We start from the raw sequence: 24,173 nt of genomic DNA, 5'->3' as shown, positions 1-24,173 counted from the left end.
TTCTATTTACCTTCCTCTGTTATGGTATGAATATTGCTCCTGCATTGCTTAGTGGATTTTATTAGGAGTGTATTAATATCTAGGACAACTCTCAAGGACTCTTATTATATCAGAAGACTAATCATTTAGAACAATTAACTTATACTTGAGTTTAACTAGTCAATGTAGAAACACACAAATGTTGGCCAGTCCCTTAAGAGTATTTGGTTAACAGAATGCCAGATAAAATAGTGATTCTTTTAGACAAAACCTCAAGTCCCATATCCAGCACTATAACTTGTGGTAAGACTGAGAAATAGTCTAGAAAAGAATTTTACCAAGAATTATGAGGTCAGTTTATCAAAGAAGCAAAAACATTGCTTCTGCTCACTTTGCTCAAGAATAATATCTGAACATATATTTACAAGACATTTACAAGTTCTTATTTATTTATTTACTTACTTTTATGTGCTTTACTTTTTTAACAAACAGGGAAAAAAATCTGCTGACATTTTGATTGAGGTGTTCCAGCCATAAGCAGAGTCATGATCAGAAACCTCTTTTCCATCTTAGTGATTTTACCTCTGCTGTAAGAGAAGTCAGTTCTTCCCAATCATCCACACCAGGAAGCATCTACAGTCTTCCCAGGTCACTGAACCCCCTATTTTCCATAGAAGTAATTTTTCTGTCTCTTTATTTATTTATAATATTATGCTGCCAATTTTTCTTTCTCAATTTAATATTATTAAAATAATTAGAATATATTCTACCTGCTTGGAATAGAGTGTCTAATAAACAAATTCATTCTACTTTTCTAAAACTTTTTATTAACATATAAATACAGTGGGTATAGTTATATAAATTTATAAAAAATAGCCTGGCCAGTGTAGCTCACTGGTTGAGCATAGACCCATGAACCAGATGGTCATGGTTGGATTCCTGGTCAGGGCACAAGGCCGGGATGAGGGCTCAATCCCCAATGGGGAGAGTGCAGGAGGCAGCCAATGATTCTCTCTTATCATTGATGTTTCTATATCTCTCCCCCTCTCCTTTCTTCTCTGAAATTAATAAAAACATTAAAAAATTAAGTTAATTTATCTTAATGGCTTTCATCAGTTTTGCTAATTTTGAACTTTGAATTGTGCATTGCTTCATGATATTTGATTTACTCAATATAATGTCTGTGAAATGTATGGGAGAGAAGTTCATTCCTTTTTATTGTTTTGTAGTGTTCCATTGTATGCAAACACATTTATTTATCTCTCTTCTGTTAATGTATTTTTAGATGTTTGCAGTTTGGGGCCCTATTTTTAATTTTTATTTTCATTCAGTTCAAAATATTTCCTAATGTTTGTTGTAATTTCTTATTTGACTCACGGGTGTTCAGAAATATGTTTCTTTGTTTCCAAACATTTGGGAGTTTTAGTCATCATAATGTTAATTTCTAATTTAATTATAATGCCATCATTGCATAATACAGTCAATTTAGGTAAATATTTTATGTGTACTTGAACATAATTTGAATCATGCAGTTTGGGGCTGTGATTTTTTTGTATTTGTTAACTAGGGCAATTTAGTTAATGAGGTTGTTTAAATTTCTGGTAGTCTTACTGATTTTGTTTTCTTTTTGTCTACTTTATTATCAGTTATTGAGAAATGATGAGAATGGATTTAATTCCTATCAATTTTACTTTAAAAATTTGGAAATTATATTTATAGGTGCACAAAAATTTAGGATTATTGTCTTCCTATTGATCTTTTAGCTTATGAAATGTCCTTTTTCTCATAATTTTTCTTTCCTTTAATTCAATTTTATCTGATGTGTATATAGCTATACGAATTTTCTTTTGTTAGTCTTTGCACGACACATTTTCCCCTTTTTCCTCCTTTTACACTGTCTGCTTCTTTTAACTAACTCATTTCTGTTCCTTTATATTTAAAACTAGTGGCCCAGTGCACAAAATTCATGCACATTAAAAGGGGATTAATAAGAGGAAATAATTTAATATTGCTACTTGCCCTTTCTCTATAATAGAACTGTCAGAGATGAAACCAAATTAGAAAATGTATATGAAAGCCTTCCTCCTGTTAGAGTCTGGGATATGCCCTGGGACCCAGAGTCAAGTCCCCACCACACTCACGGTGCCTCAAAATTGCGCAAGACCCAGACTCAGTTGGCCCCACCCCCATTGGGCAAGATCCAGACCTAGCCAGCCCCTCCCTTGTCAAGCCCTGAGGGGTGTGTGTGTGTGAAGGGGTGGTGGCAGGCACAAGTCCCCTGGTCCAGGACCACACAGGGGGGTGCACCTCAGGTGGAATCATGGTGTGGAAACATGGATTAAAGGAATAGAAACATCCTTATAATTCTTTTAAAATATATATATATTATTGATTTTTTACAGAGAGGAAGAGAGAAGGATAGAGAGTTAGAAACATCGATGAGAGAGAATCATTGATCAGCTGCTTCTTGCACACCCCCTACTGGGGATGTGCCCACAACCAAGGTACATGCCCTTGTCCGGAATCGAACCTGGGACCTTTCAGTTGGTAGGCTGATGCTCTATCCACTGAGCCAAACCGGTTTCGGCTACAAATGTCATTTTTTATATAAGCTGGACTAAAATGTCTAACTCTTCTTCATCTATGTTGCACACACTTGGGCTTTGGCCCTAAATCCCTCTATATCACTAAGTAAAATAAGTGATACCTTTATGCTGTCTTTACAAAGTCTTTCATGGCCACAAATAATTTCTTAATTTATATCTTCCTACTGGTACAGTTACTAATACTTTCAATTAGTTATGACCTACTATGTGGACTGGCATATACATTTTATTTGACAAAACTAATAAAACTATAAATAAGTAAATTCACAAATAAAACCAAAACAGGTTTATAGAATCAGAAGGAAGTTTCGGGAGAAAGGAGACCAACTGAAAATATGCTTAAAAGCAGAGTGAACACATGCTTCTAAGTAACATTTAAACCTTAGTGTGAATAATCTCAAGATACAGTGGCTGCATCACTAAACTTAATGAACATCTTTCCTCAGGTGGGTGAGAGTGCTGAGGAACAGTGGAAAGGAACTTTTAAAATTGTAATTACTTTGTGGAGCATTTGAGGAGACATTATCTCATTTGAGCATAAGTACCCTGTAAAGCATATATTTCTACTTTTTTTTTTTTTTTTTTTTTTTTTTTTTTTTTTTTTTTGTAGATGAGTAAATTGGGATTCCCTAGAGGTGAAAAGATTTACCTAAGTTCACATAACTGATAACTGGCAGGCAGGTGACTCAAGTTTACATCTTTGCTTCTTAAGCCTGTGACCTCTCCACTATGTTTAAGGATTACTTTCAACACCTGTTATTAAAAATCTTCATCTACCACAGAGTTATTAGAAAAACTTAATGAAATTAGTCATATTGAAGATGAAACTTTTCCAAGAATAAAGCCAAGAGACTTATTATAAATAATCAAAACTGTTATAAAATTCAGAAGATTCTATTATTTGAAAATGCCACAGAAATTCAGTGAAAACTTACTTCCTTGATATTACAGCTCTATGATCTGAACATGGAGTTCAGAGTCATAGAAAAACACACACACTCACACACACAAATAATAGCAGAACCTAAAATCATAGTATAGCAACAATGTCATTCATAATAACATCCCTCAGGCTTTACCAAATACACAGAGAATCTAGGCTTCTTTATTGGAAAAGTTTGACAGGTAATATTGTATAAATTTAAGGTAGCATGTTTCCTTAACCCTGTAAATAAAAGCCTAATATTCTAAGTGTCCAGTTGTCCAGTAGTCCGTTCAACCAATCAAAGAGTAGTATGTTAGTGATATGCTAAGGCTGCTCAACTACTTGCTATGACGTGCACTGACTACCAAGGGGCAGAAACTCTGACCTATAAGTTAGCTTGCTCCTGGGGTCTGGCTGATTAGGACTGAGTGAGACAGGCCAGACATGTCCTAGAGCCCTCCCGTGGTCCCTTCCCAACTGGCCAACTTTCTGCATCCCTTCCCAGCCCTGATGGTGCACTGGTGGGGTCCCTCAACCTGGCCTGTGCCCTCTTGTAATCTGGGAGCCCTCAAAGGATGTTGAAGAGCTGGCTTTGTTTCAGCCCAATCCTAAAGGACAGTCCCAGAGACCCCACTGGTGCATGAATTTGTGCACCAGGCCTCTAGTATATTTATATACTGTAACATGGTTGCTGATGTAATCATATTTATCACATTACATACTTAGAGTACAGCTAGTGGCATGGTGCACAAATTTGTGCACATTGAAAGTAAATTAATTAGAAGAAATATTTTAATATTACTATTCGCCCTTTCTCTATAATAAAAGTGTCAATCAAATTCACGATCAACAACGACAGATGAAAACACATGCCTGTGATTGATGCCAGTGAGAGCTTTATATGTATCATGCATGCATGAGTCAACTTAGCCTTTTAGAATACTTTCTGATGCAGCTAAACTTTTATTCCAGCCCAGCGAAGCACCCAACTTATCTTTCAGGTAATTTTCAGCAAAACAGAAGTAAATATCAACATGAAGATTATTATTTTAGGTCACACAGGGAGAATAAAGGGTGAAATATTTAACTGCAACAGTGTTTGCCTATAATTTGTGCATTGAGAAAACCTAAAGTCATTTTCAAGGTCCACAATTTCTTACTTCTTTTCAGTGAGGTCAAGTTTCTAAACTTTCTAAATCTGTTTTCTGGCTAATGAAAAGAAAACAGGATTCCACCCAGTCTCCTATCTACCTACTCCAGGACTTCTGTGAGGATCAAATGAGATGAAGCATGTGAAAACACTTCACAGACATTAAGTTATAGTGTGAAATGTTTGCACCTGGCTATAAAGTAATTCAAGTTCCTGGTCTGAAGAAACTGCAAGGAGGCTAGTTGTCACTAGGGAGAGGAAGCCAGGCATTGCTAGGTGATATCACTACCTGAACAGACACTTAGCATACTAATCTTTTATGTAAATAGATATTATTGTCTATGTTCACTAAATCTCTATGGCTATTTTAGTACTCATTATAGGTTTGTATCTTTAGACACCATCACTCTTATTCCCCACCCATCAATCCCCTGGTTGCCACCATTTCATTGTCTAAAAAATCTAGTTTTAGAAATTAAAAAAACAAATACACGATACTGTGAGTCTTCATTGTAGAAGATGGAAACTATAAATTGGCTTTAAACAAATATATTATTTTCAGCTACTTGTTTTCCCCTAAAACTGGATCTTAAGTCTTTATTCAATTTGTAAACAAAAATTAACTAACCTATTACTAAAAGTAGAACTATTTCATCAAGTTACTCTTTGAATGAATACCTTTAAGCTGTCTTTTGAAAGTCTTTCATGTCCCAAATAATCTTTTAATTTATATCATCTTATTGGTTCAGAAAGTAGTAGAGTTATTAATACTTTTAATGCTTCTCAATCCTATTATCATTAAACAAAGCTGACTTTGAATAAAGCCAACATTAAGTGTGGATCATGTTCTATTGTTATTTTATCATCTTTCTCTAGTAAATTAATATTAATACTTTAAAAAAAATTATACTTAAAGAAAATAGAACTGGTCCAGAGCTGGTCCAGAGCACTAAGTATTTTATAAAATTATGCGGTGACTCTTAAGAGTATTTAGAACCAAATAATTCTGACCCTTCCTTGCTTCTCCTATCTAACGTCTTAGCTCCAGATGCCAGGGTAGTAAAATGAGTCTTTTTTTTTTTTTTTTTTTTCCACTCTATCAGCTGACAGCTGTGAGCAATCAATCTGATTCAACCAGCCAAAGCCAGATTTCTCTCCCCATCAACACCCCCCCACATCTAATCTCTGTTTCTAGGTTCAAAATGATATGTTTATGTGAAAAAAAGAAAAAATAGAGTGATCTTTTCTTTTCCCTGCAGGAGATGTTTGGTTACCAGACCCAGAGTCTTCGCAGAGCCTTCTGCCTTGTGGCATCGGTGATGACCTGTGGGATCCTCCTGCTGGTGTTCTACTGGAGGCCCCAGTGGAGAGTGTGGGCCACATGCATCCTGTGCCCCTTACAAGAAGCAGATACCGTTCTGCTAAGAACAACCGTGGGTGCCTATTGTGTTGCATTTGTGGCACAACCAATGTCTGGCTAGCACTTCAGAGGGGAGAGCTTTCTTCATTTAAAGAATTTTTCTGTCACAAAATAGGAGATGGCAAAACTACCTTTGCAATCTACTTGACATCTCTTATTTTAACCCAGGAAGGAAGGCCATTTCTTGCATGTCAGATTGGGGAAATTTCTGCCATGTCAGGGTAGTTGGCATTCCTCTTAGCCATTGCACGAACAGTGGCTGTCAGTGTTACAGCTCTTAGAAATGTAACAAGGGAATGATCGTTCAGTCTTTCAAAAGTATGTATTCTGGGGGAAATTAGACATTTAAACATGTTAGATCCGACCTTCAGATAGCCAGAAACTATTTTCTGCTTTTTCCTGAGAAGTGTGTTTTTCTTTGTATTCTCCAGCACAGTGGTTCTCAAATTTTAGTGCAAGTCAGAATCCCCTGGAGGGTTCTTTAAAATATAGTCTGTTGGCCGTAACACCAGAAATTCTGATTCAGTAGGTTTTGGGTGGGACTCAGAATATGCATTTCTAGCAACTTCCAAGATAATGTTGATGCTCTCTTTTAAAATAAATTTTTATTGTTCATATTATTACAAATGTTCCTCTTCCCGCCCCCCCGCCCCCATTGCTCTCCTCCACCAGGTTCCCACCCCACCCTCTGCCCTTTCCCCACCCCGGATTGTCCTCATCCATAGGTGCACAGTTTATGTTCAGTCTCTTCCCACATCCCCCTCTCCCCTTTCCCCCAAAAATCGTCAGTTCACACCCCTTCCATACCTCTGATTCTATTATATTCAACAGTTACTATTGTTCATCAGATTTTTAAAAAATTTCCTTCGTTTTTAGATTCACTTGTTGAGAGTTACGTATTTGTTGTTCATAATTTTTATCTTTATTTTGTCTGTAGTCCAAACTTTGGGAAACACTGGTCAGCACTTGGTTGATTGAGTGCCTTACTGAATAACAGGCTGGACTGTTATTTCTAGGATGAATTTCAAAGATATATCAGGAAGAAAGTGACGTGCCTCTACTTAGCCACACTAAAGTTTCCTATAAGCAAGAACCCGGAAGAGCCCCTTGTAGCTGACCACCATTCTGTCATAAACCATGCCATATTGAAACCAGAACTAAAAGTAAGTGATTTTTTTAGACTGCATTGTTATGGTAAGTTTTTTTTTTTTTTGCCCCCCAAAAAAGTTATGTAAGTGTTTATTAGACAAGGTTTGAATATCCCACGGCTATCTACTGACAAATTGTAGCTATCTACTGACAAAAGGGAGGGCTGTGTAAGGACCTTCATTAAACAAGCCTCCCCTTCCCTGATAAGCTTGACTTTATGAATGACATATTTCCTATCACATTTGTCATTGCAGCTACGATGTATCCAAGTGCAGAAAATTAGGTATGTTTGGGACAACGTGGAGAAGAGGTTCCAGAAAGTTGGGTAAGTCTGACTTCTCCTTGGTTCTGCATCAGGATATAAGGGAAGAAGACTGGTTTGTTGCATGCCATGAACTGAAATGTGGTTTCTGTCCTCACTGCATCCTAGGTTGCTGGAAGACAGCCACTCCTGCTATGACATCCATCATATGTTCAGCCTGGGTCTGACCCATGAAGAGCGGGAGGTCAGGTAGGATTTGCAGTACTCCCTGAGAGAATCCTGCCAGCAGAAAGTGTAATATCAAATGTCGTGTGCTCAGTGAATTGTTGTCATAACACTTCATCAGCTTCATATAATCCCAGCTCATTTGCTGGTATCAGAAGAGATATTCTAAATTGTTCACATCATAAGCAAACTTATTAAAAAGAAACGTCTAAAAGAACCATGCAATCAAATAACATTTGATCCTTTCTTTCAGGATTGTACAACAATCTTCTCTGTGTTGTCTTTTTATTTATTTTTTCTCAAAAACATCTTGAGTCATTTCATAAACATCAGCTTCCTAATCCTCCCATCCTCAGAGAGACAAAGACTATATTATGATTGCATTTTACTTTAAAGAACAGCCCTTGGAGATGAGGATTTTGTTTGTTCAGTTGGTTCTGTCATTCACTACTGTATTTGCAGCACCTGGGACAGTGCCTGACTCATGATTGGAGCTGGACAGATATTTGTGGAATGAATGAAGAATGAATGAAAGTATTCATAGATCTATTAACAAAATGCCTCTAATATGCCAGGTACTCTGCAAGATATTAGGGATGTCAAAAACAAGTAAGACTTAGTCATCGTTCCAGAAACATTTACTGACTAGAGAAAAAGAATAGTTGTATGATTGTGAGAATGATATCTTTAGTAGCACATAGGTTAAGAATAATGGTAGTAGCATAGGAAATGCTTAGGCTATGCATTAACTCACTGTGCTCTAGAGTCCTCACTTTCCTCATCTATAAACCGAAGTGGTAAATTCTGGGGAATCTGCAAGAAAACCACTGCAAGCCTTCCCAAAATTTTAATAAGCAGCTTCATTTCTTCCAATTTTAAGGACATTATCTTCTTTGTGGTCAGGCAATATTGTCATAGACTAGATGCTTGCTTCATTTTTTCATAGTGTTCAATCAAAGAGAAAACTTATAAATAATAGATCAGCAATTCTCAGACTTGGGATACATAAGAATTATGAGGGTGCCAGATAAATATGCAGTTTCTTTTTACCACTACTTCTACCTTCTACCTATACTAAACACTAATTCTCAAGCTAAGAAGACATTTGGAGCTTCAAATACAGGTCCTTGGACTCTACTCCCACAATTCTGATTTAGTAAGTAGAAGGTAGAAGTAGTGGTAAGAAGGAACTGCATATTTATCAGGCACCCTCATAATTCTTATGCACCCCAACTCTGACAATTGATGATCTATTATTTGTAAGTTTTCTCTTTGAACACTATGAAAAAATAAAGCAAGCATCTAGTCTATGACAATATTGCAAAATGCCTTTCAAAAGGTATCATTACATGAGATTTTAGATGCAATGCTTAATATATTGAGTACAAAAGTTTTCAAACTCATTAAAACATATTGATTTAATAACATTAAGCATAAAACTTTAAAAGATTGATCTAAGGCATTTAGGAAATCTAGTTGATAAATGTAGATGTATTGTAGAGAAAACCATTTCTGCAGGAAAGATTTCCATCAGTGCAGCCACCTCACATGTCCCTATTTATCAAGCCCAGGCTTTGATAAACATCATACATAATTAAATTTAAATCTGCTCCACACAATAAAGAACTTGACAATCTAATAAACAAGACAGAGTACAGTTTTCCAAATAAAAAGAATTGAGGAGATAATCTACTTATAAACATATAGACATATTTTATTTTATGGGCTTATCTATTTGGAGGGTAAAGACAATAAATAGAATGTGGAACATTTTCTCCCTATTTTCCCCCTCATTTTTTAGTGTAAAACTAACCCTTTAAAAATAAATATGACTGGTGAGTGATATCAATTTCCATGAGCTTGCTTGCATGAAAAGTAAGGGCATGATATGTGAAATAAAGGAAGGGAAATACCCCCAAATCTCAGATGATGAAAATCCACAGTCTAAATTTAATCTCCCATTTAGCCTTCCAAGTAGCCAGGAAAGGATAGAAAATACACAGATTTACATAGTCCTCACTGTTAAGTAGCAGAAAGTAAATCAGGGCATGAAAAGAGATACATTTACCATGAAGAGAATTTGTCAAAGGGCATCAGAATGAAAGCAAGATTATCCCAGGAGGTTTTATGCTCCTAGCTTCACTCATTCATGAACTCAACTCAAGTTTCCTTCTTGGAATTGTTCCTAGGTAGGTTCATGGACATTTGAGTTAATTCCCTTATCTCATGGAAACAGGCCCCTATGGGAAAAACAAGTCTACTCACTTCCCATCCATCTCATAGTCTTCCTATTAGGACAGTTTTAAATTGAGCATCTCTTCATTTTCTCTTTACCCAGCTCATACCTCCTCTTGCCTCCATTGTTTAATCTCCTAAAAAGACAAGGGGAACTTTCTAGCATTGGAGATATCAGGCACCTCCTAATGGCATTAGCTCCAAACAATTTACCTTCTTGGTAACCCAGCTCTCTAAAAGAAAAAAAGCTTTGATGGATAGAGTTTGCCAATTTCTGTACTGGAACTACTCTCACCATGGCTGATTTTAACCCACTGGTGTGACATCCCTGAACATGGAGTGGAAAAGAGATGCTCACCTTAGGCTCAGTGGTTCTGCAGGGCCAAACTTAATTTTCAACATTTGCCACACCATTGAGCAAAAAGGCATGCCTGTTAGTAGCGGAGGATAGAAATTTCATTAATGCTCAGCCCCAAGCTGGTAGAAGCTTTCCAGGAGAAGAGAGATTTTTGAAACAGAGAGAAAGAAGGATCCAATAGGAGGCAGGAGAGAGAAAAGGATGCTTTGAAACCCTACTCTTTTACTCCTCAGGTCTTGTGGGTAGTAAAAGTCAGAACAGAAAGCATGCTTTTATACCATGACTTTTATACCCTTCACAAGCTCTGTTCCTAGAAAACATTTCAATTGTAGACACTCATGCTTAGGAAGGAAAAATTGATTGGAGTAGAGGAGAGAGGCAATGTTTAACATTTAGTTAGAAGTTAATAAATTACTTAAAATAATATAGGGTATTTAGTACAAATTGAATGAGCCACTGAGATCCACATTCTCTTTTAGATATTTGTCACATCCTTGGTTCTATGAGGATGAGTCCATTCAAGATATAAAATCATTTAACTTCAATACCTGGTTCAGATCAAAGGACTATGGTGACACCAGTAAGCCTAAGGCTTGGGTCATTCTGGGGAAATCCTGCCTGGCTTTTCTCAACTCCCACCTCCACCCTCTACCCTCTTGGTCCTCTACTTTCCAAACCCTCATACCTGAGAATTTTTAAAAACTCTATAAACTTGCTTCCTAAAAACTCCAGAGTTCACAGAGTGTGTCATGATATGGCATTAACTTTGAAAAACTACAAGTCACCCACTCTACTGTTGGCTTATCAAAATGGAAGCAGAACAATCATATGTAGCTTGAAAAAGCTCACCAATAATTCTAACATAGTCCTACTCTGGTCGGGACCATTCTAGTCTTCACCAAATGGAGCCTAAAGTGTTTAGCACACAACATATGTTCCTTTGCCCAGCCATGTCCCTGAAAAGTCTGTTTGGCTTGTGCTGAGACTGAGATGAGCACACAATCCCTAAACACACAATATTTTTGGCAAAAGATACTGGAAAAGATGAAGCAGCAGGGGCATGCTGGGGGTGATTTCAACATGGCCCAGATAAGCCCTAAAGAGAATAATTTTCAGGCAAATTTCATCTTCTGGATCTCAGTCCTCATGGTTGCTGAGCTCCTCTCCCTTACTAGAAACACCAGAGACCATCTCACCACAGGAAAAGCAGAAGTGCATCAGGCCCTGGGCCTATTCCTCACTGAATTGACTTTCCCTAACATGTGTGCTGCTATAGTTCTGTAAACTGGGGTTTTAGCCCTAATTGGGAGAGGGTATTCTAGACATGGATCACAAAGGTCCTCACTGATTAAGTCCAACATTTAGAGAACATTATCTGTGTCAGACACTGCTTCTAGATGCTAGAAAAATAGAATTGAAAAAACTCTATCTATGCAATTAAAGAGTGATTAGGAAATTTAAGGGAAATACATATAACTATATGTAACAACAATTCAAGGAAGTAGATACTGTTATTAAGAAGGCTTGTTTGGAGTAGGAAAGACTTCAGTTGGTCATGTCCTAGGCACTTATGCTAAATGCTTTATATATGCATTTCATTTGTTATTGATAGCAATTTTATTAGGCATGTATTATGAAACCCATTTCACCCATAAGGAATTAAGGCTCAACTCTCAATCACCTAGTCATTCATCCAACAAAACATTCTTGAATGCAGAATATGTATTTGGTCCTGTTTTATACATTCAGGATCAGTCAGTGTCCTCTAGAAGCTTATATCACAGTGGAGGGTATGGTCTATAGTTTGCATGCTTATTAACAGGTAAAAAAAGTAAGATGTAATATTATATTATCAAATGCACTTTAATGTGAGATAGCTTGAGGAGATATAGAGAAACTAACTGGGGTTAGGGTAGCTATTTTAACAATAATTATTAGGAAAGGCTCCAATAAGGAGGTGTTACCTGAACAGAAACCTGAATGAAATGAGAAACTGAGCCATGCAAAGATGTGGGGAAAACTGGTTTCATGTGCAAAAAGCAAGAACAGAGGCTTAGCTGGACTCAAACCCAAGTCTGTTATATCTCAACATTTTCAACCACTAGGCTTTATTACCAGATTTGGCTCTCAAAGGCTGAGAAGGCTTTTACAAAGTGAAGAATGTGGGAAGGGCATTCCAAGCAGAGAAAAGACCAAGTTCATCATCTGATTCTTGGCCAAAAACAGATTATTTCCATGGATCCTGGAAAAGAAGATCTTTAGCACCAAAATGACTTCAGTTATGGTCTCTTTTCAGTGTGGGGTTTAGAAACTTGTGAAGTCAAACAGCAGCACATGCAGTTCAACCTCTCTGCTTCCCAACATCTTTGAACCTCAGTGCTTCCGTGTCCCAGGGCCAGAAGGCCTTGTTTTGAGTTCTCTCTGACCATTGCAAGTAATAATTTTACTTGGAGCAGCAAGGCTTACAAGTCAGACAAACCTGGGTTTACTTCCTCTTATACCTTAGACCAAAGATCTACTTTGCAGATTTTGACCCCTGGTCCTTCCCAAAGCAGAGTGAGAAGTGGAGTGACAGAGACCATGCTGTGAAGCGTGGCTCTGCTTCTTTCTAACTCTGATATTCTGGAAATACTACTTAGTTTTTCTGAACTCTGTTTGTCTTTAAATAAAGATGATAATATAAAATCTCATGGGATAATGTGGTGATTAAAGGAGATAATGTATAAAAGGCTAACTGTGGTTTCTGAACTGTCATTTCTGCTCAAAAGTCACACTGCATTCTTTATGTTATATTTATACACCTTTGACAAAACATGCAATCGCCATGATTTCTCCCTTTGGAAAAATGTGAATATTAGCCCTTTCCTCTGGACTATTGTGAGTTTCAAATGGGAGAATCTTTTTGTAAGAGCTTTATAAATTGTAAAATGCTATACAAACACAAGGGCTTCTTGTTGTAATGTACACATGTTTGGATTTGCAAGATGTTAGTCATAAAGACCACCTATGATCTTCCTTTGTTGGCTCATTCATTCCTGTATTTTTTTAATTCATACACTAAGGTCTTGTCCTACATGCTGGAGAGACCAATTTAAGACAGACATGATCCCTAACATCAAGAGTAATCTAGAATGCCTGCACATTCCAGGAACATATCTATGTCTGTGGTGTTTCTGTGTGTGAGGGTTTGTTTTGTTTATTTGTTGTATACCTGCTTTTAGAGTATAATCAATTTATTTAAAAATAACTCAAAATAACTTTCTAATTTCATTTGGCTCTTTACTACACTTAAGGTATTTTTAACCCAGGAAAACAGCTTTGCTCATCATGCATTGACTTTCATTTTAAAAATACACCAGTGTTTTAGGATTTACACATTCATTTGTAATTGAAAGCACAAAATCCAAATAGAGAAGTGACTTCTGCTCAGTTTGGCCTATACCCACTTATTCATGAGTTTGGAAGTATGATGCTAATCAATGACCAATCTCCTACAGGAGACTTGTGTGTGGGCCCAATGCCATTGAGGTGGAAATTCAACCCATATGGAAGCTGCTTATTAAACAGGTAACTAACTTTTGCTTTCTTTTTGGAAAAACAAACAAAAAAATTCTCCTCCTTTGCTTTTTTTTTTTTTTTTTTTTTTTTTTTTTTACATATAGATGTGAATGTTTTTGAAGGAATTGGTTCACAATTGTGGGGGCTTGCAAACCTAAACTCTGTAGGGTGGGAGGCAGTCAGAGAAGAATTGATGTCCCTGTCTTGCCTCTGGAATGTGTAGGGCAACTTGTAGGCTGGAAACTCAGAAGGATTTCTATATTACAATTTTAAGGTAGAATCCCTTCTCCTCTGGGAAATCTCAGTTATTGCTCTTAAGGTTTTTCAACCCATATTATCAAGGGCAATCTCATATACTTAAAGTCAACTGATTATAAAGGTTAATCATACCTGCAAAATACCTTCACAGCAACATCTAGTCTAGGGTCTAACCAAACTGAACAGTAAAGCTTAGCCAAGTTTACACATAAAATGAACCATCGCAATAAGCTTTTTCTTTTCTTCTTTCTTTTCTAACAACTTACTTTGGCTGTCTTGCCAAACATTCAACTCTCTCTTCTTATCCCACCCTTTACTTTTTATTTTTTACTACTCTGGGGAATATTAAGCAACACACAGGTACTTCAATGTGAACAAAATCTATGTTTCATGCATATTCTTTTTGTTATTGCCCCATTGCCTTTAGTCTATGCTTTTCTTACCTTTAAAATATTTTTAAAAGTGTATATTGTTGTTCTAGGATTTCAATAATCACTTGTTTTAAATTCAAATCTATTTTACAAAATCTCTTCCCAGTCTGAGGGAAGATGCCAGTGGTCTTGATCCAGCATCTAGGAGGGTTCAGGAGCCTGGAGAAGGCACTATGCATAAATTAAATGAGTCCAGAGATTAAACATATTTTTAGAAGGCATTTTAGGGAGTCAGAGAAGACTTAGCTAAAGGAACTAAGTTCTCCTCGTCTCAGGACCCCTTGCTTTTTATTAACACAATTTGTCCTAAGGTAAGATGGAGATATACACTTCAAAGGATAGTGTTTCCTATACAGAATCCATTGTCAGATTGGGGAATTGCCTTAGGCTGTTCAGGTGTTTGGCCAGCAGGAGGCAATAACTTGTAGATTGTGATACCCTCAACTGCCTGGCAGCAAGCAATCAATTTATGTATCCTTTTCAGGTTTGGGGAAATGCCTTTAGCCATTCCCAGATCCTGCTGACATGCTGGAATTGGCTTCTGGCAGGAAGAATCCTGTTTTATAACCTCCTGTTTGTTTTCTTAAATTTTTGATAGTGATTATGGCGGGTGGGCAATGCTTAGATTTCTATGATTTTTTGAGGGTTTTAGACATACTATTTTGGTCTTTTTTATTTATATTGCTCTGCTGTTTCCATTTTCTGAGAATGATTTCTTCTTTTGTTGGCAGGTTTTTGTTTGCTTTTTTCTTCTTTTTTTTCTTTTTTAGAATATTTTCTTTGTGTGCTTTGAAGTTATTTTTTCTTTTTGGTAAACTCACTTCAAGTGGGATTTCCCCCCTCCTTTATTTTTGTCTGTCTTCAAGTACTCACTCTCTCTCTTTAGTGGCTCTGCGTTTTGCCTCTTACTGGTCCCCTCAGGTCCCCAGTTCTGAAATAGGGCCTATACTAAAGGTTTGGGCTTTGTCCCTAAGGGATCCGTGTGGTGCAGGAGCTGAGCCAGGTTGGGGCTTGGACAAGTTCACAGTTGCACCATGAGCTCTGTTCTGTCCTACTTCTCTCTCCGCTGGTGAACCACCGCTTGTTATGACTTTTCTCAACCTCTGCTTTTGGGCAGGGGAACCCCATTGCTATCCCTGTTTTTCTCTGCAAGCTTGGGTTCTGGGCACTTTCTGTCTTACTCCCACTACAACTGAGCTTCTGTCTATCCCTCTTCTGTCCTTGTCTGAAACTCAGTAGGCTGATCATGTTAGTCCTCACTCAATTGCATGTTTCTAGTCTATTTCTAATCCACAAAGATGGTAATTTTACTTTATTTTTTATTATGGTCATATATTTTATAAAATAAATTTTATTAGACTCTTTATCTTAGGTTCACAGCAAAATGGAGTGGAAAGTGCAGAGATCTCCCATTTACCCCATGTCCCCACATATACACAGACTCTGCCACTCTGGAAAAGAAGGTCACTTCTTAAACTTCTTATTCAAGTACATTTTCAAATTGCCAAAGACTCTCCCAAGTGTCAATAGACCTATTTTGAAAGAAGTGCTAGTATTTTTTTGGCACCTACTTACAGGCCTTTAATAGAAAAAAAAGCAATTAAAACTGTTTTTCTCACATTTGGTTTCAAAACAATATTGAATAAGAGAACTACATTAATTTTGATGATATTTAATAAGAAGTATTTAACAAATTTTCTACTGAGTTTACATAAACTGGAAAACATATGATCATTAATGTGTAATCCATAATTAGAACATTTTATGCCAAGCAAACCAGAAAAGCTATAATTTGAATTTAAAAAAAGGCATTGTGCAAGGGAAATAAAAAGAACCATTAAGGAACAAAAGCTTTTTTAATATATAAAATATGCCTAATGATTTAAGAAACTCTTGAGGTACAGCCTATTCACTTCTTAAGGATATATCAGTTCACTTTTAGGACTAAAGTAGAAGTGCAATTAATATATTAGAGAACTATAAAAAATAGAGGTAAGAAAGAATGGCACTGGTTTTAGGTATTTCATCTAATTTATAATCATTATAAAGAGCGCTTCACCAAGAATCCTTGCTTTGCTCAGATAGGCTCTTTAATTCTCACTACTTGTGTGTGTCACCTGACCATCTCTAGCTCCAACCCATCAAGTTGCTCTCTCTGCTACTATCATTAATAGAGAAATCAGCAGGGAGTGTAGTTTAAAGTATTACCAAAATATACCTGTATCGGTAGCTAGCACTGGGGCTGGCAGTGCACTCTGCCCCTGGTTTTTACTGTAGATTTGGATAAGATCTTTTTCTTCACTGTTCCTCCTGTACAAGGGAAGGCCTATGCTGACTTGACTGGCTCTCAGAGGATCTTTCTAAGATCTGTACCATAAGAATAGGTTATTTTTAAATGTCTAGGTAAAATTAAAATCTTTAATTTTCATTACACCGTTTGACTAAATCTATAGCTTGTGATAACTTGGGGGGAAAAACCCTGCAGTAAAAATGTTCAAAATTGAAGTTTGTTTTAATATGAGAGTAAACTGAAGTTTGTTTACTATGGGGTGAACATGTCTAAAAATGTAAATTATTGAATTTTGATATTGGTAATGTGTTTTTGAAAATTCAAAATAATAAGAATGATCAATTTGTGGCCATGCCTTTGAGTGCTTAAAATAATTTTGTTTCCACCTTATTACATTCTATGTTCTTGACATTGCCTACCCCAAAATTAATGGAGTTCTAAGTGGAGTTCTAAGTGTATTCTGAAATAATAGAAGTTGTTGGATGCTATAAAAAATGGGAAATACAACTCTATAAAGAAATGACATCATCTTGACTCTAAGCGACTTAAATGTTATTTTTGTACCTGCAGGTTTTAAATCCATTTTATGTGTTCCAAGCCTTTACCTTGACTTTGTGGCTGTCTCAAGGTTACATAGAATACGCTGTGGCCATCATCATCTTGTCTGTTATCTCCATTGTCTTAACTGTGTATGATTTGCGACAGGTAAGAACTGAAATCACAGTTGGATTCTATTTACTTTCTGGCTGTTTGAGAAACAAAGTACATGAAATTTGCATTGACAGCAAGGACTTGCTTTGTTAAACATATGCCAAAACAAAGAAAAAAGCATGGACTTACTCATGTGAGATCTCAGGAGGAGGGCTTCAGGAATACTAGGTAGGTTTAAATGACTTTGGAAACTGATTATCAGTTGAAGGCTATATTTTGAAGGACTCTGATGCTGTGTCTGAATATTATGGGAAAGAATGCTGTGATGGATTAATGATGCTGATGCCAGCCAAGGTTTTAGAAAGAATGATTGGCAGCATCCTAGCTGTGTTTTAATAAAGACTGCTTCAAGTCTGTAGTGACAAAAACCCAACTTGAGCTAAATTAAGCAACTTACTTAAGCCATTTTAGGGTTGTTTGTATTTAGATAGATCTAGGTCCAGTACTGAAACAATGAATAGGAATCTGTTTCTCTTTATCTCTTCACCCTGCTTTACCAGAATCCTTTCAAAGTACAGTCTGTGGACTGGGGCTAGTCTACAAACTATTTATTTGTCTGTGATTCATTAAGTACTACTGAACTCAAGAGTAGGCATTTATGAATTTTTTATAATAATTTGATATTGTCCTAACACTCAAGCATGTAGTCATTTTTCTATGAGTCATGGTTTGAGAAATGATGTTTTACAATATGTGGTCTTTACATCCAGATAGAGACTCTCAATACTGTGGCAAAAATGGCCACAGCAGTCTCAGGTATATAAATAACCCTTCAGAGCTCATAATCTCAGTCAAAGAGGGAGAAATCCCTACTTATGCCATGTCCATATTCCCCAAAAGACCCTGGTTGGGACAGTTGGAAATGGAATATGGCAGCACCACATGCTTTCATCTGCCTCCAAACCCTATTTCTTTGAGCTCTTTTAATGCAGTATTTCAATATGTCCTTCATGCTGTAAGACAGGCTATTTTCCTTTGTGACTAAATGTTCTCCCATGGTAGACTCCAATTTAGTTTTAGATAGTAGCTTTATGTTTTCCATGCAAGCACATTCTTAATCAGACGTGGTTTTTAAAAGCTTCACTTTTAAAGCCCCTCATAGGCTGTCCTGCTAATTCCTAGATCCCTGAGTAATGCAAACCCTTCTCATTGGTGATAGTAAGTTCATAGTTTGTGATCTCTTTCTTTCTCTCACCATCTCTGTGTATCTTATAACCATTTAAAAATCTTCCTTTTAAAAAAATCAATCTCATAAATGACATAACAACATATTTTGAAGTAGTATTAGTTGACTATTACCTGTAACTCCACAGCTCCTTCAAGTCTCAGATTTCTATAGCATTTCTCTAGAAAATGTTTTACACCTTTGTTTAGAATTCATCAAACTGAATCATGAAGCAACCCTGAAGGAATTTCTTTCTTTCTTGCTTTTAAAAAAATATATATTTTATTGATTTTTTACAGAGAGAAAGGGAGAGAGATAGAGAGTTTTGAAACAAGGATGAGAGAGAGTCATTGATCAGCTGCCTCTTGCACACCCCCCACTGGGGATATGCCCGCAACCAAGGTACATGCCCCTGACCGGAATCGAACCCGGGACCCTTCAGTCCACAGGCTGATGCTCTATCCACTGAGCCAAACCAGTTTTGGCAACCCTGAAGGAATTTCTAACTGTATTTGTTGTATATTTTTGAAAGCCTGAGAGTAGAATTAGCTTTTTTAGATATGATGAGCAATGGTACTTGTGTCATCTTGTCAACTCAATTGAACTATTGAAACCATCCAGTCTCAAATTTCCATCTTCATCTAGAGAGGAAGAAACTAAGATATAGGGAGCTTGATCCAGACCATAAAGTGGGTTGGCGACAGAGGCGGGGCTCCTGACTTTTCATAAAGTGAAATTCTATTGAATGTACGTTATTTCCTTAGCACAAAACCATTTCCAAAGTAGCACCATAGCCAGCAATGAAGTTAAACATTGCCATAGGAGAATGAATTCTAGCTGTCAGCAGAGTAAACTCTGGCCAAGTATTAGTGAGGCAGATGTAGAGGCATTGGAACAAGCCTAATGAAAAGACACCTTAGTCCCACTCTGTTTAAGTCACTTAAAACTTAGTAGGTTTAATATTGGCTTTTTACCTAGTGTTCAGTGCTACACATTTTGAGTTATTAAGTGTTTGATGAGAAGTAAGAGAAAAGCCATATGTATTTAAAGAATTAGAAAACAGAACATAAAATGAATGGTTAATGAATGGAGTTACTTTGAGCTAGAAAGTGAGGACTAGAAGGGCTTTGCTTTGATTATTTGTTTTTGTTAATTTCCTTTTTCGAATGAGTAACTGAATGTTTTCCTTCATGAACTAATTTAAATCACAAAAATATTAACAGTGACCAGTAACCTCCCTTTGATAGTTACAAATCCTTTCTGTCTGTCTGTCAAGTCAGGGGCAGAGAAACTGTCCTGGTAAAAACTGTGAGCATTTGAGCAAAAGCATGAAAATATACACCAGGACAACAAAAGACCAGATACATTCTGCTCTGCTCAGCCACCGTAGGGAATTATAGTGCTCTAAACTTTTAGTTTTGTCGTTTGGTAAAGGTATGAAATGTGAAGCCCCCAAGTCAAACGTCTAGTTACTGGTTTTTGAGAAATGGTTGTTTTAATAGAATATCTAATTTGAAACCTGCAAGTCATTCATGTGCTTTCTGGCGTAAGTCAAACATTAGTGAGTACAGTTCTCCTCTCAACATGCTTCATTCTGCTGGGAAGACATCTGCATACCACAAACAGATCAGATACTCACAAACCATCTCAGGGTCCTGAGAAAAAATACAGAACACACCAAGGACTTTTAACAGGGAGATCAGTGTTTCTCAGTGGTTAGAGTATGGTCCAACACATGGAAGGGCCACAGGTTTGATTTCTAGTAAAGGCGTGTACCTGGGTTGCAGGTTGGATCCCTGGGCCCGGCTTAGGATTCATCAGACCCAATGATGAATCCTTTCTCCTATCTCTTCCCCTCTTCCATTCTCTCTAAAAATCAAAGATTAAAAAAAAGTCCTCTGTGAGGATTAATAGCAAAAAACAACACAAAACCCTTACTATTTGTGTTACTGGACACTATTTGTTACTTGAAACTTTAATAATCAGCTTCCTCATCTATGAGTGTGTGTGTGTGTATGTGTCAGAAATAATGTATATGAAGAACTTATGTTCCCATACATTGTGGGCACTGAACACATGTTGTTAGTTCTTGTGATCACTGATGTTGCTGTTGCTATTTTTATTATTATTTCTGGAATGGAGAAGTAAGTGATGGGAAGATGGGAAGATGGGAGGGGGCACATAGATTGAAGGGAGGAGCCCTATACTTAACAAGGAAGCAGCATACACAGGGCTTCCATTGAACGGTGACTCATTCATCTTGTGACTCTAGGAACTCCCTTCTCCTTCCTTGGCTCACTTTTCTCAGCTGTAAATGGTGGAGGTGCAACTCTATGTTATTAAAGATTCCCTTTCTTTGGGACTCATTTTGCCACAGCCACCAATAAGAAATGCAAAAATAAAGCCCTTGAAAACTTTAAAACAATAAGAAACTTTCTAGTCCCTGAAGACCTGGGAGCACGTGTTGCAGACTTGAGTCCACTCCTGTAGGAACTTGTTAGAAGTTGGATTAATTATCCAGATAAACTACTCAGTCAGGTTGTGTGCACATAATAGAAATCCACTTAAATTACCTTAATCACAAAAGGGATCGATAGTATAAATATGCATCAGAAGCTCATGGAACCCAAGGACATAAAGTACAGAAGACTTTACTACGGGCTGAGCCCAAGAACTTGGTTACTCCCTCCGGCCTCCTAGTCTCTGACAGAGATGGGAGGAAGTGCACATGTTTTGGGGAAAGTGCTCTATTTTCACTCCTCTCCTCTGAAAGGCTGGGTACACCCAAGTCCTGGCAGACTGCAACTAGCTTGTTCCATGTGGCTCTATCTCTCCACTGCCACAGTTAGTTGGTATCAGGAGCACTTGACCCCCTGGAATCCAATCCATTAACAGGAATGATGCTAACATGTTTTTTGTCTGAGATCTTAAAATAAGGGCTTAAAGCTGCTGCTCATCTGCATTAGAAACAACATCTGAGAAACGATGTATGGCCAAGACCAGGGTGGCCACACTTGGTCCCTGGGTATGGACAAGCAGAGAAAAAAGTTCAGCAGAGAAAGAGAGTGAAAGGATGAACAATATGCAATAGAGGTGAGCAATGAACAGTCCAGCAGAGACAGAAAGTAACCTGCTCCTCATGGCTTTCCTATTCCTATTCAGAGCCCTTGGAAGACTTGGCTGCACTTCCTACCTTAGGTTCATCAGACATCCCGGCATCCTCACAAATTCTCACCTTCTGCCTAAACCAGATTTAAAAATTACTTACAACCAATGAATCCCAAGTAAAGGATCTGCTATGTCCCCTAGAATGTTTTCACACATTTCTCTTGATTTAGTTACTGTTTTTGTCCTATACATCTCCCATCTATGTGTTTGTGACAAACTTCAGTCTCTCTTTTAAAATCCTTTTGCAATGTCCATTTCTTCATTTGGAACTTCGGTCTACCTTTCTTTAAGAAAACCAAAAAGAAATTCAGAAATTTATGTGTAAGTTAGGGGAAGGGTTGTAGAAAGAAAATATAGGTTTGATTCTCTACTCTAGAAAATCATGTTTCAGTGAGGAAATTACTCAAGATTACCTGAGTTCTTGACTTATTAAATAAAAATATCCAGGGTATTAATAGGAATGTGCACTTTTTAACTGTTTCCTAACAGGTGATTATTATGCATTCTAAAGGCATAAGAGCTGGTATTGTAGGATAATCCTCCAAAGGACAAATTCAAGCACTAAAATCTCAAATACATCTATCTATCTATCTATCATCATATATCTGTTTGTTATCATTAGTTTTTTTTTTAATATTTCTTCACCCTTTTTACTTTTTTTAAAAATATTTCTTCACCCTTTTAAAATCTAGAAAAATATGTGGAGATGAATTCATGTATTAATTTGTTTTACAAAAGAAGCGTCATACTATGGATGTCAATCTGGAAGTTCCATTTTTCACTTTATAATATACAAAATGGCCACCAAGGAAGCAAATACTTCTAGATCATGTTTTAAAACTATGACATGATATTTCATGGTACCATACCATAATTTACTCAAACATTCTTTTATTTATGAAAAATAATAAGTTACCTTTCCAATTTTTCCACCAAAATATTTTGAATTAAACATAACTACAATATAGTTGTCCTTACATATTAGTGCTTACATTTTTAAAGCAAATCAACCAAAAGCCCATTTGATAAATGACAAGATATTTATATTTTGGATACTAATAGATACTGATGTTGTTTGTTACAAATTAAATAATTTATTCTCCTATCAGCAGCATATGAGAGTATTCATTTCCCTAGATCTTCACTAACATTTGGTATTACATGTTGATATTTAAACATTTTAAATTTAATATGTGTTTTAAAAATTGTTTCATTAATGTTTTAGTTTGTATTTATCTTAATACTAATGAAAAGAGATACATTTTTCTTTGTCTGATAAAGATTTGTATTCTTTCTATTTACTGCCTCTATATTTATCATATATGTGGAAAAGTTTTATTTTTTGGTCTATTTTCTTGACCTTTGTCAGTTATTTAAAATGTGTCTAATGAAATATTGTTTTCTTTTCTTTATGGTTTCTAGTTTTCCCATTCTGCTTCTAAACATATTCTCTTCCAAAATTAGGTATTTTCATATATATATATATATATATATATATATATATATATATATATGTGTGTGTGTGTGTGTGTGTGTGTGTGTGTGTGTGTATATATATATATATATATATATATATATATATATATATATATATATTTTATTGATCAAGGTATTACATATGTGTCCATATCCCTCCATTAACCCCCCACCCCACCCCAATCCTGTATATGCCCTTAACCACCTGCTGTCTCTGTCCATAGTTATTTTTTAATTTTTGAAATATTTATTTTAAAATCCTTAAGGGAATTTAAACATTCAGGTTCTACATTTTAACAGAATTCCTTAGTCAGAACAGTGACTAATATGAGAAGTTCAGATTTGATTGCAGTAATGCAAGATTTCTTTAAAAAGATATTAATCCTATTAGCAATTGGTATCTGTCACTAGAAGCTTATCTGACCCAACCTGTATGGCATCTTGTAATACCTATACAAAATGGGCCAGTTTCCTGAAACTATCTTTGCAGCTTAAATCATAAATCCTTAATAGTCAATATCTGTTTAGCACTTTATAGTTTGCAATGGTCTCCTGCATCCATATGAATGTGTTATGTGGGGCATGGCAAACAAAGTGATACACATACCATTATTATACCCCCACCTGAGAGGAGGGACAGGGGATTCAGAGAGGTGAACTGATTTGCTCATGCCATAGACCTTAGTCCAGATTTCCAGACTCCAAGTTAAAAACAACACACCATCCCATTGAACAAAATCTCAAAGATAACTATGAGTTTTTCATTGGGATAGTAAGTTACTGAGACTATATATATATATATATATA

The 24,173-nt window shown here is 36.5% G+C and overlaps 1 protein-coding gene across 2 annotated transcripts in view; it reads left to right on the top strand.

Annotated features, from left to right (window-relative positions):
- ATP13A5 (ATPase 13A5) overlaps positions 1-24,173 on the top strand; it is a 94,921-nt gene that overhangs the window by 5,698 nt on the left and 65,050 nt on the right. Inside the window, exons 2-7 of one of the 2 annotated variants that reach the window (XM_084872834.1) lie at positions 5,920-6,093; positions 7,097-7,243; positions 7,484-7,554; positions 7,660-7,740; positions 13,807-13,876; positions 17,417-17,551. In XM_084872834.1, coding sequence (XP_084728960.1) covers positions 5,920-6,093; positions 7,097-7,243; positions 7,484-7,554; positions 7,660-7,740; positions 13,807-13,876; positions 17,417-17,551 — 678 coding nt within the window. The remainder of the gene's footprint in view (positions 1-5,919; positions 6,094-7,096; positions 7,244-7,483; positions 7,555-7,659; positions 7,741-13,806; positions 13,877-17,416; positions 17,552-24,173) is intronic. The other variant, XM_084872835.1, reaches the window with a different exon arrangement.

The sequence above is a fragment of the Pipistrellus hanaki genome (genome assembly GCF_964339955.1).
Source record: "Pipistrellus hanaki genome assembly, chromosome: 2".
NCBI classification, from domain to species: Eukaryota; Metazoa; Chordata; class Mammalia; order Chiroptera; family Vespertilionidae; genus Pipistrellus; species Pipistrellus hanaki.
The sequence above is the reverse complement of the archived record's forward strand: the minus strand, read 5'-3'. Positions and strand labels throughout refer to the sequence as shown.